The sequence below is a fragment of the Numida meleagris genome, chromosome 14 (genome assembly GCF_002078875.1).
Source record: "Numida meleagris isolate 19003 breed g44 Domestic line chromosome 14, NumMel1.0, whole genome shotgun sequence".
Classification (NCBI taxonomy): domain Eukaryota; kingdom Metazoa; phylum Chordata; class Aves; order Galliformes; family Numididae; genus Numida; species Numida meleagris.
In genome coordinates, this window is record NC_034422.1 from 6,960,893 (window position 1) to 6,977,175 (window position 16,283).

Sequence of the window (16,283 nt, forward strand, 5' to 3'; positions counted from 1 at the left end):
CTCTTTTGTTTTGTCATTGTATAAACCCAGGACCTGAGAAGGGAATAGTGGCTGCTGCTGTGTGCTCCACAGTGTAAGAATGGTTTTAGTCCACAGCATCCCTCCAAGTGAGCTCCTTGCCATGAATCTCGGTACTGAGACTTTCAGCAATAAGTGACCGTGCTGAGCTGCAGCTTGCTTGCTTGCCACCACAGTAGTTACAATGCAGCACATCTAAAATGACGCAGGTTTCACGCTAAGAAATATTATTTATTTTTTAAAAATGAAGACAGCATAGATGACACCAGTCACAGCAAATGATCAGTAATCACATTTGTCCTTGAGCAATAAATTACGACTTGGACCACTGTGCCCTTCTGGAAGAGGCTGGCATGGATGCATGCATTTGGGAAGGTACAGGTATGCACGTTTTCCAGCCCCTGACTTTCCCAAGAGTGCTTTTCAGCACAAGGTACCTCCGCTCGGTTGGTGGGGCTGCTCCAGCATCTTGCTGCCCCCAGGCTGCACAGCTGGGTGCTGTGGTTGGTGTTTCATAGCTGGATGGAGGCTGGAGAGGCTGTGTGCTGCAGGCAGCCCTGGCCACGCGCACTGTGGGTACAAGGACACAACACCTGGAACTGATAGGCTGGGAAATCCCCTGAATGGAACAGACAACACATGAGGCATAAATATGACTCCATGGTCACAGAGGTATAAGTAGACTAAATGCTAAATTTCAATGTAGTTTTCAGTTTGTTTTTTTTTTTAACCGTTGGATGTTTTATACGATTTTTTTCTTCCATCGTGTGTTCCCAAGTATAAAGCGGAGGATGCAAATATAAAAATCTAAATTAGAAACAATTTTACTTGACCTAATCAAGATGGCTCTGAATTGGTAGGGTACAGTTACAATATTTGGTCTCTGAATTTAAGAAAAAAACAATGAGTTTCACAGTCTCAAAAGTGCTTATTTAAATGAAATGTAGTGTAACAAACAGTGATTAAAATCGTTGTGGTTTTGAAGGTGAATAACTTAGTTGATGTAAAACAGGTTACTGCAGCATTTAAAAAAACTTGAACAGTGCTCAGTTTACATAATTTCTCTTCGTAACAATAAATATAAATAAATTTACAAATAGTAATACTGCCTAGCACAAAAATGGACAGAAGCACAATACACAGTACTATAAAAAAGAGAAATCTAATCTTTTTTTTTCAGCAAGTCCTAAAAATAGGCATAATTCCTAAACACTTCTAGCCAGTGATCAGCTTCATCGTTCAGTAGTACCAGTTCCTTCATGGGTAAGGCCTTTCTTTTTAAGCCCTAGATATAGCAGTTGTCTGCTATGGATTTTTCACATATAATGTTTTTGCTCCTTTTTTTCCCCTAGCTCATAGCAATAAGTTAGCAACAGTTATGTCAGAAAAGCGTGAGAGGTGCAAGTGCCTCCAGAACCTGCGTGGGATCTTTGTTCAAGGCAACAGTCATTTGGCGACGAAAGGAAAATGATGAACGTGGTCCAGGACCAACCCTTTTGGACATGGACTTGGTGCTGATCAGACCGTTGCCTTGCGTTGGCCACTGTGTGTGTGACAACTGAACAGCATCAACAAGTAAGTCTAGATCATAATGTCAAGAAAATGTGTTCTCCTTAACTGGACTAATTTTTAGCTCTGTTCCATTCTAGTAGAAGTTCCTACTGACTGATGCCTTCCAAGTCCTTAAGAGCTCACCAGCCCTGCAACACAGCCATCCACGCTCAGTCCTGGCACTGATGAAAGGTAGAGTAGAACTCCACTGGTACCGGTTTGAGTTATTTTGGCATCGCGTGCTGCGTCCCAGTAAACAGCCAACACTTTCCAAGTGTCTGCAGGAGGAGCTGTTTTATTGCTTTCAGGTTGGATTTTAAGGGTTGGGAGAAACTGGCCCCTGAATTCGAGGTCCATGGAATGGTGCAACACTTAGAGCAGAGCGATGGGCTTGTTGCCTTGAGGGTTCATGTACTGAGATGCTGCTACGTTGTCCACGGAGGTGTAAGTGGTATAAAGGCCTGTGACCTGCAAGTCTGAGAAGGAGTGATCGCTGCCACTGGAGATGGGGGTGAGGCCAGGAGTGCCCAGGTCACAGTCTGAGAGGTGCAGGGGAGAGTTGCTGAAGGCACCCAGGGTGTCAAGGCTGAAGCTGTCATCTTTCATTTCCTCCCATATGTTACCTTTAAAAGATTAAATTCCAGTCACAGCAACAAATCCAACCTGTTCAGGCACTGTGGGGAGGGGGTCAGTCCTTAACCTAAAGGGTTTTACGTGCTGCTTAGAAACAGCACAGTTTGCAGATCTGGAGGGCAAAGGCAGTGAGAGTCTGTTCCCCCAGCAATCCAGTCCTTCCTGGACAGCAGCTATCTACCAAGTGCTGACCAGAAAGAAACCCAAGGATCACACTAAGGATCTCCATAAGCCAAAGATTTACACATGGGAGAAACCAAGGCACAAGTACAGCTATGGTTTTCCAGGGAAAGAGAGGTGTGGTGTCCCAGATCTTTAGCTGGGCATGTCTATTTACATCTACTGTAGTGCCTGAACTTGAACCATGAAGGTAGTTTTCCTTCCTATCTAGCACGGGGCACTGAGGAAGGCTGGGGAAGTCAAGCTGCACAGGCCAGCACCCAGCACAAGATTTCATCTCAGTTAATTCCATCCCAGTGAGTCCTGCTGAAGCCCTTGGACATATATTCAGCAACGACACAATCGTACAAATCCTGCCCTCTACTCCCCCAGCTTCCTTCTCCTATACCTTGCAACGCAAAATCCATAATGCTTGGGTCCAGAGCATCCACCTCCGTGTTCATGTCTGTGGTCATGTTCAAGAAGTCAGGAGGTGCACGGCCCATGGGGTGGTGGGGCAGGGGGCTGTGGCTGATGTCAGGAGGCAGAGTGTGGAGAGGAGGTGTCTGTGCAGGTGCTGGGGAGTCCGGCGCGATGCGAGCCTGGGTCTGGATCTGGTGATGCAGAGGGACAGACTGCAGCGAGAGCGTCATGATCGGCTGGGGCTGCAGCTGGGAGATGGAGATTCGGCCTTGGGCTGCTGCCATGTGGTTCAGGGTAGAGATCTCAGGCTCTGCCTGTTTACTGGACCGCCTGCAGTTCTCAGGTCTGTCAGTGATCAGCTTGTCCAGCTCCTCTGTGCATGCAATGCCCATTCCCAAGGAAGAAAAGAGGAAGTTTAACCCATTTGTTCAAGGAGGTCCCTATCAAAGCATTTCATTTGTGAGCACAGCTTTGTGCTTTTGCGATAAAACCTAGAAGGCAAACAGCATCTGTAACTGTGTGAGAAGCAGCACAGAAGGCAAGCTTTGACTGTGCAAACTGGCTGCTCAAAGAGCAAAAAAGGGCCATCTACTTCCCTACCCCTAACCTATACCCTAGTTGACTTCCATAGTAACCCCTAACACAGCTAAAAAAAAGAATTCATATGAAGTTTGCACAGAGCAACACAACCAGCATGCGTAGCACCCTCAGAAGGCCTCCTGCTCCCAGGGACGCTCTGAATTCTACTTATTTCCCAGGTAAGATTCACATGAGAGCCTCCTGGCAGTTTCAATGGCACTATAGTTTTTAAGTAAGGGAGAATGTTATTTATCAGATTGTGTGTTCGAGGTTTAACAGTAAGAACTTCTGCTTGATTTCGCCAACACTGAGCTGCTGAAAGCTTCAAAAACAAGCATGCATCTTTATAAATAAGAAAGAGTCTTAGTAAAGAGTTTTGCAGAGCAACAGCGAAAAAAAAATGTTAAAAACTGCTACTATAAATGCTAACACTGGAGGCAGCATAACTCCTCAGAAGGCCTTGATAGTGCTAGATAAGTTAGTTAGCATGGAGGAAAAAGATAACCATCTAGAACGTGGGGACCATTATGCTGAGGGCTTCCAGCTCAGCAGCAGCAGTGCAGAGCATGGGGAGTGTTTCAGCTGTGCAGGTTTAAGGCAGAGGCTGCTGGAAGGCCCAAGAGCTCTGTGCTAGCCAGCACTGTTCCGCAGAATTTGGTTTTTTTGTTTGTTTGTTTTAATTCCTGTATTCTTGGCCAAACAGGTGTTTTTAACCCTTGCCTCTCACACAAGCAACTGCAGCGTAATATAAGCCCTACCTGGGTTAGCCATGCTCCTGTGAATGGCAGCTAAGTCCTTCCGCTTCCACTTCTGCATCTCCTCTTCCATTTTGTCAATCTTGGCAGGGTTGAGAGCCCACAGGCATCCCTTGCGAGAGGTGCCACTCATCTTGTTCTCCACCTTCTCAAAACACTTATTCAGGGACAGGTTATGGCGCACAGAGTTTTTCCAGCCATCAGGGGCTGTCTGAAAGAGGAAGAAAGGTGTCAGAGAAATACGCTGAGAGCAAAGAGTGTGATGTTGTGCTGCCAGCTGCATGTGTACCTTGAAGTAGGGAAAGTGTTCCTTCATGAAGCTGTAGATCTCGCTCACGGGGAGGCTGCCTGTTTTGCTGTTCTTCAGCGCCATTGCAATTAAGCAACTAGAGGACAGAGCAACACTTAACAACAGGTTGCATACACTTAACCATCGTGTCGTCTTCTGGTCTAGCAACCTCAGACTCATCTCGGTTCACACACAAACACCTGGCTGACTAAGGAATTCCCCTGGTATTCTGTTTCCCCCAAGGATCTATAGTTGGTGAGTTTTCAAGTGCTCTGAAGTCACCCTCTGATCCTGCAGATTTTACTTCTCTGGGCTGCTTTTCTACCTTGATGCTGATGGCCAGGAACTAGTTTGCTTGCTCATTCCTGCTACCCCCCAGGGGCAGTTTCCACAGAACACTTGAGTGGATGATGGGATTTTTGTTCCCTTCAGAAGGAATCAAGTGCTCTTGTGCTGTCACACCTGTAGTGAAGTCATCCCAAAGCAGGCTGTGAGCAACACGCTGTGCTGGTATCTACTCACCTATATGAATAGATGGGTTTGGGGTAATGTTTTGGATGAAGTTCTTGGGCAGAGTGAGGAGCCAGGCGTGGCTGAGGATAATGAGGCTGGGTGCCATAGGATGTGTTGTAGATTGCTGCTGGGTTACACTGTATGAAGAGGAAAGGAAGAAGAGTGCCCATAGGTATGTATGCTTAGGGCTTTTTCTTTTGAAAGAGTTCTAGAGATGATCTTACAAGGCATTCTGAGACACAGACCACAAGCAAATAACAGTACCTGTTGTGTATTCTGGGCTATGGCAAACACTTGCTGTGGATGAGGAGGAGGGAAGAGCTGCTGCTGTGTCTGTAAACTAGGAGATGGCTGCCCACCTACAGAGTACTGGCTCATCTGCTGAGACAAAGACAACAGACGTGTTGGTCCTCAGATTACCAACATCTTTTCCTAAGAAGTGTTGCAAGTGTTGCTCTTACATTTGCTCCATGTGATGAAATAGAATTCAGTCCCAGGACTCCCTGTGGCAGGCTGGCCTGGACATGAATCATCGCTCCAGGTGCTCCTGTGGAGTGCATATTGCTTGCCACAGGACCTGGTTTGGAAAAAGCAAATGTAATGAATGTTCACATGAAAGTACACTTCAGAAAAGAGAGCTGATGTTTATTTTTAATAGATGCAATTGAACACAGCTAAGTCTGGAGTGGATAATCACACCTCTCTGTGGCTTTCCATCTCAAAAGAACACTGAACATTTCACAAGTTGCAAAGATGACTTCAGCTGCTTCTAAAACTGGTTATGCAGAGAATGAAAGATGACAGCTGTTTAACAGTCCACAGTGCTGTTACAGACACAATATCTCACAAAAGGAAAAACAAAACAACCCAGGAACAAAACACAAATTCAGAGCTCTCTATACTCCAGACGGATTTCTGCTCTAAAGCAAGCAAGATGATATGCTGAGCTCTCCCAGCAGAATGCCTTAGGGAACAAGTGCATTTGCCTAAAGGATGTTCACAAAAAGAAGGCATTCAGTGAACAGATGCTGTAAGTCTGTGTGAAGCAAACAGGTATGGGGTAAATAGGATACTCTTAGTTTTATCAGTGTTGAAACAAACAAGAAAGATTAATTACCTAATTTCAAAGCTGTTGAAAACCTCTGAAATGCAAGTATTAAATACCTTAGCCCAATTTCACACATGGCATCACCAACTACAATGAGCAGAGCTGTCTGCTAGGACTCTGCCTCTTGAAATGAAAGAAATAGATCAGCAACATCAGAAGACAACAGGCTCCAGGTCTTCTGTCAGGAAGTGAAAAGTAATGTACGTAAAACAAACCTACTAATAGGAAAGCTGGAGTACGTGGAGGAAAGTGAAAGGGGCAGCAGGCTGTGTCATTTAAATAGCACTTATTTACCAGCCTAACAGTTTACCTGTCTGTTGCAGCATTGCATTCTGGGCACCAAGGCCAAAATCCATTCTTCCACTGGCCATCTGTTGTAACCGAGGAACATCAACAGATGTCAGCCACGACAAGGACTGCAAGTCACTAGGGAGGTCATCTTCGCTCAGCTGGGAGGGGTCAGATGCTAAGAGCCTGCAAAACAGCATGAAAGGTTAGAAAAGAGCAGAGATGCTGCAAAACTGTCCCTGGTAAGAAGGGAGATGTCCGGGATGCCTGAGCTTGTGGAGGTCAGCAGGGGAACGTGTCAGGCTGGCATTCTGCTTGCAGAGTTCAGATGTGACCTTTTGTTTCACAGCTGGCTAGTTATTGACGTCCTTTGCCTTTTAATCACGTGTTCCTTTGTACAATTTGAAATGTTTTAGTTAAGAAAACATTCTGTGCAGTATTTGTAGGGGAAGAAGGCATGAGAACCTGGAAGAGAAACTGCCTAGAAACAAAACCCGAACTGATGTGTCATTTTCACTTTTGTCAGAAAGCTGTACTGTTGTGGCCTCAATGTAGAAGAAACCTGTCAGGGACTTTTAACCTGACAAATCTGCATTAACATTAAAAGGCAGTGAGCAGCTAGCCTTGGAAAAGTTTCTGTGCCCAGATCCTCCACAACCTGCTGCTGCCTTTAACAGCTGGGGAGAGCTTTCCCCAGCCCCTGTATCCCATTGGTGGGTGCATAAGCAAAACTTCACAGAATGAACCGTTGATCTTTTCCATTCAGAGATATGAAGTTACTGATACTTAACAAAGAAGCATGAAGTATAGAAACAATTCTTGGAGGAAGGTTTTGCTTCTGAGAGCATGTGTGGTACAAAAGTGAAACTCTAAAAGATATGTACGGCACTCATAAGTTCCCAAGGAGTCAAAACTCCAATTAATGTCAATAAAAGAACTGTTGCAAATGAACCGATAAACCATTTTATCTCTGTTAAACAGAAGTCACAAGGGAGTAAAGCAGTCATGAGAACACATAAGGAAGAGATCAGTGGGATACCCAGGGTTAACCCAGAGGGATTCAGGGCCAGGAAAACATCTCTCTCTGAGAAGAGCAGGGTTTGGCTGCATGTATTTGATCTTGCTTTTAAAACCAAGACTTTAAAGAGCTCTCTCATGGCTGTGTTGAAGCCAGCTGTGTGGCACTAATGCATGCTCATTGCCAAATAACGATGCAGAAGCCTTAAAGAAATCCGGTCTCTTGCTGAAGCATCTCTTATGTTCCATATGATTCCAAGGCAGCTCAAAAGAACAAGCCAGAACTCTAGTGCCTGGCGGCCCAGGAGCATTTAGCTCCTCTAGTTGTGATTTCCAGAAATGCACATCAAAAGCTCCCAAAACACTTATCTGGGAAATCCTTAAAGCAGAATATAATTTGTTTGTTTGTTTGTGAGAAGACTTTGAAAAGAAGGAGGAAAAAGAAAAAGCCACGAGCAGGAGCCAAAAGCTAAAATCCTGGCCAGAAACATCTTCAAATCTCTCTCCCAGCCTACCCTGTTTTCTTTCTCGTACTGTAGTTATAGTGCAATAATTAGCATTGCCATGGTTACCACTGTTCAGTTATTTTGTGAGGCCTGGGTCTTAAATACAGAAAAAGAATATCAGGTGACCACTCTCCCAGCCCAGAGATTGGCTGGATTGGAAGAAAACAAGAGCATTAAATGATTTGAAAACTGGGCAGGCTCATGTCGTTTGCAACAGTTGGGCCCATTCATTGTAAGCCGATAACCCATTGTGGAGCAAACGACTGTTGCCCAGTGGCACGTGGCCTCAATTGTTTTTGGGATTCTTGCTTAATTGTTTTTTCCCCCTCCTCCTTTTTACCAACTCCACATTAATCTGGCTGAATGACAGCCGACACACAACACGCATACACATGCCATCTGGCACCCCGGTCCCTGCCAGTCCTCCCAGACAAGTCAGCTCCCTCAACAAACACTGGGGTCAGATGGGCGGCGAGGGTCAGCACCCACCGCACACGCCTCCTGTCAGCCCATGAATCCTCCACATGCCCTCTGCTGCTGAGCATCTCCGTGCTGCGGGACCAGGGCTGCGCAGCAGCCTTCCCTGGGCACCTTTTGGGGGAAAAATGTCCCTGCTTCCTGCTCAGCCCGGTGTGGCCTCACGTAGCGCTTCCCAGATGTGCAGAGGACTGGTGATATGCTCTGAAAGACTGGATGCTATCCAAAATTGGATGATCGTCCCACCAGCACCAATAGGAGCATATGTGTGCAGTTCCTCAGAACCACTGAATGGTTTGGGTTGGAAGGGACCCCCAAAGGCCACCAGGTCCCACTGCCTGCAGTGCACAGGGACACCCACAGCTCCATCAGTGCTCACAGCCCTGTTCCCTGACCTTGGGTGTCTGCAGGGACGGGGCACCACCACCTCTCTGGGCAATCCATGCCAGTGCCTCACCATCCTCCTGGTTAACAACTTCTTCCTTACATCCAATTTAAACTCAACATCACGCTCACTGAGCTCCCTTTCAAACAGACACCAAGATGCAATGGTAGAGGCAAACAACAAGGCAAGGTGGGTGAGCCAGTTCTTTTTCCAAGACAAAGATGTTGTCTTCCTTTCTCCATGCTAGCATGGAACAGCTCTTGGGATTCAAGCTTCCAGGTCTTTTAAAAGCACCCCTGACTGCTCGCTTACTTGTTTTCAGTGGATTTGGTAGTTGTCAGAATAACTGTTTTAATTAATCACAGCGAAAAAAAATGTAAGTTTTGCCAGAATAAAAATATATTTCATATTTAAAGACTTGTCTGTAAAATCAATGTTGAAATTTCCTGTGCCTTCAAGAAGACTGCTTAAACTGCATCCATTCGCTCTCCGAGGTGTTTTAAATGCCCGGATTTATTCCTCAGCATAAACCCAGCTTATCTCACAGTACGCAGGCTCAAAGTATTCCTGCTTTTAGTGAAAAATGCTGATGTAACTCTCTCTGGAAAGAGAGTAATACAGTAATACCTAGCATTGTAATGTCATAGGGTTCAACCTGTGCCAAGCCAACTACTAATACATAAATACATAGTGTAATGCCATGTACTTAGATTCCACTCCCCTCCACCATCCTTTCTGTCTCACATTTCAGGGTAAACTTCAGGAGTCAGAGATCCTGCCTGTAGATGGGTGTTCACAGCCCCTGGCACAATGGGGCACTGTAGTAAAAGCAGCCATTTTCTTTCAGTGCATGTAAATGAGATAAATAGTGATACGCTATAATTAATGCACGCTGTCGAAAATGTCCCCAGCTGCACATTCCCCAGGGCTGTCTGCTACGTAAGCTGAACTGCTGCACCCTACGCAGGAAGATTCCAATCACACCAAACGTGTTACAAACATAATGTTATCTTTTAAAGGTGTGGTGAAACGATGCAATTCCATTTTCACTCCTCTCCTTTTAACCCTCTGCAGGAAGAAAACCAACTGTGTCTATGTTTTTCTGCCCTAGAAAGGTAACTGCATTAGTAAGAACCCACATGATGTGGAAGGTTTGTGCCCCAGCTCTCTATGTATCAGAGGATGCTGGCCTCCTGTGAAAAGCACTGTGAGATCTACAGTTCGTGATACAGAAGTGCTCAGTATGACATTCGTCTTTGCTATCTGCTCTGTTGTACATTGCCCAAAATATTAATCTGTTTGTGGAAGCAGAGCTTGGCCACCAGCCAGCCTGCACAAGGTTAACTGGAATCAGGATGAATAACATGACAAGGAATCCTCTTATGCTGAGCTTATAGACTTTCCTGCCAGCAGTCACTGGGGAATTGGACTCTTGCATTGGTTGCACGCATGACCATGATCATCACTTGAGTCTGTTAGCAGTGCAAAATACCGGCACATTTGCTATCTGAAACATAGCTCCTGCATAGGCAGGAGACACCAACTGAACAGCTAGCTGTATGGAAAGAGATTCCTTCCCGGCACAGCCCTGCAGGAGTCTGCACCATCAGAACTGAATTTGGATATGCATTCGTAAGTCTAACCTCACCATCTCTGAGCTGTTCTCATGCAGCTGGATCTACTGAGCTGAATCTAATGCAGTTCATTGCTGCAGGAACTGCTGTCAGGGTGAACTGGCCACTTCTACACCTGCAAACTCTGTTGCGTGAGGAACTTGACACTGGAGAACACAGTAACCATCTCTTCAATGGTGTTACAGAACAGCCTGCCAAACACGTCTGTTGAGACTAAAGAAAAGCCTGGCAATGACAAGTATGCCTTAAAATATTTTATCTCCAGGTAGCACAGCCAATAACTGGGGGTTCCAGTTTATAATATGGTATGCAAAGTGACATATTTCTATAAGGATTGTGCCTTCCACCTTTCAGAGGACTCTGCCTGAGTGGAGCCTGTCTCTAAAAGATGCAAAGCACTCAAACTGGTTGATGTTGCAGGGTGAGTGTGGTGCAAAGGGATTAGAGCGTGGCAGCAATTCAGCATTGCCACCGTTCTAAACAAACCCAGACCAAAACACCATGGCTGTATTTGGCATATTCAACTTCAACCGTAGTGTTCTAATGTCTCTCAGTGGAAAATTTTCATTATCACTGCCAGCACTGACACTGGAGCATAAGTAATGCAACTTCAAGCAGAGGCAGTCAGCGGTGATAGATTCTTAATTAGCTGTTTGCAGTGGTTTATCCAGCGAGTGACAATTGAACAGGAAGAGTCCTAGGAAAACTTTCTCTTGAAGTGGTTCTGAGAAACTGTTTTCTTTGGTCTGGGATTGGGTAACACCCTCAGAACAAGCACAGCGATTTCTGATACAGAAAGCAACACAAGGAAAACAGTTCTGTTTTGTGACTCCTCAGCTGTCTCCATGGTGAGAATTATTCTGTTTTACTGAGTCAACCTGTCTCCTTTTGCTCTTCATTCTGACTGTTCCGCTCTTCCCCGCTACACACTTCTCTTCCCACTTTCCCCCTTCCCTGCACCACTGTCTGTTTTCCACACTCCACAGCCATCAGTCCCTTTTCTCCCTGCTCCTGTGCCAGCCCCTCTTGCTGCTCTCACTGCTGCTTTTGGTCTGCCATTCCACTCTGCCTTTTGAAGTCACTCTACCCATCCACTCCCAAGTGCCTAGCCTGCCTTTCTCCTCCCTGTCTTCAGGTTTTTAGCAAGTTCTGGCATTGCTGGAATTAAGAAGAGAAATCAGGCAGCTGTCCAGGAACAACCAGAACATCCCTCCTCAACTACAGCTCAGGAAACTTTGGATTAGATGAACCAAAGTGAGTGAGGAAAAAGCAAATAATTACCCTGTCAGGTGTTGCTTTTCTCCTTTGGCTCACCATGGCTCAGAAGAGAAGATGATTCTCCAAAAACCTTCTGCAAAGATATCTATGCTCTAAAAGAACCAGTTACAGATGTGCTCCAGGAGACTTTTATACATCTCAGCTCGGAGTTTCACAACACTCCGTTACCTCATTTTGGTTCGGGATGAAGGGAAACTGAATTACAAGTGACCTACATGATTTGCTTAAGCCTAACAGGAAGTGAGCAGCAGTGTCAGCACTGAACCCAGAGCTCACTCCTTGCTCTGCTTCACCCACACAATCACTCTTTCTTCCTGTAGGTTAAGATTTCCCAGATGCAGCCCGTATCTTAATCTACAGTATGTTTTGTTAAAGGAAAAAAAAAAAAAAGAGCTGTGACTAATGTCAAAATAAGTTTCTTGATGCAAAAATGTCTTGAAGTATCTGGCGCTATGTGAATGTTTTGTGTAAAAGTCAATAGCGTTGTCTACTGGGGAAGCTGTTTTTTCCTTTAACGTTGCTTCAGCTGCTACTCATTAGCATTGAACTGATTTACTTGCCTGGGATCTCATGCAGATATTTAATCCAGTGCAAAGGGAACATAAAATATGCTGTGCTTTGCACTGCTGTAAGACCTGTCTCCCTTGCAGAAGTTGCTGCTGTGCTTTCCGCACAGGCGAGATTTTTTTCAATGGGCAAATTAAGAGTGGTGAGCCCTGAGCACGTGAGGTTTCTCACAAGAATGCTGAAAAAAATGCAAGTTTTCTGCTTCCTTGTCTTGAACTGAAGGTCAAGCACCTTTTATGAGGTAACATAGGAGCTCAGTTCTGGTTTCACTGGAAACAGAATAGCCTTGGAATCTTGCTAGGTACTGCCCAGCTACCAACCAGTGCTCCCCAGCTCTGGCAGCAACTGCAAGACAATTTGAGAAGCAAGGACCACTATTTTTTTTTTTTTTTTATTAATACTGATTAGCGCATTTCAGGAACTGCATAGGAAACAGTTGAGCTAATCCACTTAAATCAATCCACTGCGGCCTGAGTTTGACTGATTCCTAGGAGGTTTCTCACATTTTTTTGAAAGAATGAAGCAACTCCTGTGATGAAATTCCTCCGACACATCGAGTCATTATCTCACTCCCTGTCAGACACACATGGTGTCAAGGGAATGGACACTGACATTTTCTTCAGGAACAATTACGGCGTTGTTAGTTATGCATTTGTAACCTTTTGTCTGCAGAAATTTACTTCGTGCAAACCCCCAGCCTCCATCTATCCCCGGGAGTGACTGTGGAAAACACCCAACTGTAGCTTGCTCCAAAACCAGCTATGAGACTACCACTTAGGAGAGCTGAAACACCCTGAGTGCCATAAAAGATAAAGACTGTCCACCATTTTCACTGCTGTAATGCAGTCATGTCTAGAACGTAGGGAACGTAGTGGATACGTGTTGGTTGTCTATGAGGTCTGGAGACGCATGACAATCCAAGGCTTATGGGATTTGCTGCCAGGATTAAGTTGTCGCTGAATCAATGGTTAGGGAAAGTAAAACCATAACTGTTCAGGACAAGAACTAAAGAACAGCTTAACCAAAAAAAAACTGTACTTCTAAAGCACAATTTGACGCCAAACTATGCTTGTAGAAATGAATTGTTACCAAAAAAAACTGAATTAGACTGCCTAATCAGTTAAATATTGACCCTTCTATTTAAGAATCAAAAGGGCAATTAAAATGGGAAGAAGAGGAACATAGTCTACTAACATGCTGAATGCTTTATACTTGAGTCCAAGCCTACCTTAACCAAGCCAAAAGTAAACTACTGTCAATCTGTTATTTTCCTCTCATCTGCCTCAATGGGGCTTCGAATGCTAAAGGCCTTCATGTGAAATCCAATACTGCACTGGTTTACATTGCAATAGGTCTTTTACTTCTCTTGCACCAGTTATTAACGTTCAGCAAAACTAAACTGCAAGAAAATGGATTGCAAATTTCAGTAAGAAGTATTGCTGGAAGCATTCACGAGCCAAAAAATTCAAAGACCAGCTCCAAACCCACCAAACATGATGGGAGCTCTCCACTGGTTTAGAACTCTTTGAGTGGGTTCCTATAACTCACATAGCTTTGTGCTGAGACAACCCAGGAGCTCCACTGCAAGGTAAGCATGTACTCTGCATTAACATCAACATATTTACACAACAACATAATATTTGGTTATTCATTATAATTAGCCAAGTATTGAAGTTTTGAAAGTTTAAAAATCCCGGTGTTAGGATTCTCTGCCTTTGTTCCCTGAAATGTAGAATGAAATCACCGGCAATATTTGTCACTGCTACAGTTATGAAAATACTGAAGGTAGCAATTTTTTCTTTGGGAAAGCGATAGAGGCATTTTGGGGCTAATATGAAGTTTTACTTTGTATTGACAGCCTGGCAGTGACAGCTCCAGAGAAATGTAGGAGCTGGGGAAGCTATGATGGCCCTTATCACTCCTAGACAGTATGATGATTTAGATCCCACAGCTGAATCCACAGAAGAGATGTTTGCCCAAAAAGAATTTTATCAAGGTGCAAACAGGCCAGGACTCTGCATAGCAGCCTAATCCTCATAACTACTCTATGTGCTACATCAAATTTGCTGCAGATGCTTTAGATCTAGAGAATTCTAATGTCTGCTAAAATTAGTGATTTTTTCCTCCTTTTTTTTAAAAAAAAAAAAATAACAAAAATCCATAGTTTCAAGGTCTATGCATGAAAACTTAGAGGTATTTACTGATTTGATCCCCGGCTCACATGCACACACACTCTCCTCCTTTTCAGCATTTTCTGCTGCAGCCTCACAGCAAAGCCTGGTCTCCTCTAAGTCCAATTGCCCAATTGAAAGATTCCAAGTGAGACAGAAGAGTATTCTCAGCCCAGTCCCAGCCTCCCACTCACTAATTGGAGGCCATTCCCCATTTTGCAGAGCCTTGATGCTCCCCCATGGAGCACTTGGGACTGTGGGTTCCAGTCTTGGACTGTGGTGACAGCAGGAGAGTAAACAGAGCTGATAGAATTTGACAGGTCTATTCTTTTCTTAAAATCATTCAGTCTAAAAGATTTTCTTTTACATAATCCAAAGTGTTTTCTCATGAAGTGGGACAAATACTGCTCTGCATTTATGGTGCAGTTCAGATTTTATGCATTTTTATCAGAATTCGCCACTATTAAATGAGGTCAAATAATTCATTTTAAAGCTGTATTAAAGAAATCACAAGCAGGTTAAAAACTTTAGAGAACTCTGATCTTCAATTTCAAAATGTTTAACGGAGATTAAAAGTGGTTTTTAAAAGCAGCTGACTTCCCAATAAAGGAGAAACTCTTACAATTCCTTTATTGGCACTAAGATAAATCCTATCTTTCTTAATGAAAAAAAGGTTGTTTTTTTTTTAACAAGTTAAAGAATAATTCTCCCCATAATAAGGGTCTTTGTGAAGGTGGTGTGCTCTTCAGGGCACTGATATAGACTTAAATGTAAGCACCCAGAAACCTCTCTCATACACACCCCTCATTAAATACTGCATATTTCTTTACAAATATTTACATAGCCAACAAAACGTCTCGAGCAAAGAATGCTTTAATAAACAGCAAAACAGAATTCCACAGCCCTTTTTCCACAGTGGCTGCGGAGGGTATAACAAATCACTTGTTGAGCTGCAAGGGGCTGCAGTGCAGTGTTTGCATTCTGAATAGAGAGAGGCTGATAGAAGAATACCTGTGGCTGAGCACTGTTATGCACAGAAATGTGTGAAAACACCCTCAGGCCGAGAGGGAGGAGAGAGTCTCTCCCTCCTCATTTTAAACCAACAACAACAAAAAAAAAAAGAGATTCTTTTTTTTTTTTTTATTCTGAGAGCCAGATTGTGTTGTGTTTCTTGGAACTTGGCATCATGTGACAAGATGTAACCTAACTTAACCCAGCACACTGTAATTCATGCAGAACTATCCCGTGACTTCTAACAATGCTTTTGCATGATGAAGGACGTGTATTGGTATAGGAAAATTATCAGAGGCTGTTGACAAATGCAGATTTGCTCTCACTATATCAGAGTTCTACTAATATTAAGCTAGTGCTTTCGAGTACTACATACGTACTTGCTTGTCTCAATGAAAAATATATCTGGTGCGTATTGCACGTGATTTAGTCTTTGCACAATAATGCAAAATGTGATCTGAAAGGAAGATTTTAGATAATTATAAATTAACAATAATTGATTTAGATGTTGTCTGACAACACCCATACAGGAGAGAGAGCGTGGGAGGTCAGCCCAAGGCTTGGAAGGTGCATTTATCCAACATGGCTTAGTATCAAAATGCTTTAAATAGGAATCATTCTAAGCAAGCAACGAGTTATAACAGGTCACCGCTTCGTTCAGCTCAAGAAGAGAAGAAGAGCAAGGGAAGAGGAGCAAGAGAAATGACGCAGCTGACTTTTTAGAACAGGATTTCTATCCATTTGCATAAGGAAATGGTGGGGACCGCTCGCGTGCCGTCAGTCGGCAGGTTTCGGTGGTGCCGTGTGGTTCTCCATCGATAAAGCCCTCACCTGTATTCCTGGGCAGCGTGCTGGCCGTGCCCTGAGCTCCGGATGAGTCCTGACATCATGGACGGGAGATCGCTCTCTATCATCTCCTTT

General features: G+C 44.2%; 1 protein-coding gene across 3 annotated transcripts; it reads right to left on the reverse strand.

The window, feature by feature from the left end:
- Window positions 63–16,276, reverse strand: FOXN4 (forkhead box N4). 3 transcript variants are annotated; one of them, XM_021413257.1, is made up of 9 exons: window positions 16,194–16,276; window positions 6,339–6,502; window positions 5,382–5,497; window positions 5,185–5,298; window positions 4,930–5,057; window positions 4,408–4,504; window positions 4,122–4,329; window positions 2,771–3,157; window positions 63–2,192 (listed from the first exon to the last, which is right to left on the reverse strand). In XM_021413257.1, exons 1-9 carry the CDS (start codon window positions 16,274–16,276, stop codon window positions 1,942–1,944), a joined length of 1,548 nt encoding a protein of 515 aa, XP_021268932.1. In that variant the 3' UTR covers window positions 63–1,941. The 3 variants fall into 3 exon arrangements, with proteins under 3 accessions (XP_021268932.1, XP_021268931.1, XP_021268933.1); XM_021413256.1 differs by having other exon boundaries at window positions 5,185–5,301; XM_021413258.1 differs by lacking the exon at window positions 16,194–16,276 and adding an exon at window positions 11,617–12,156 and having other exon boundaries at window positions 5,185–5,301.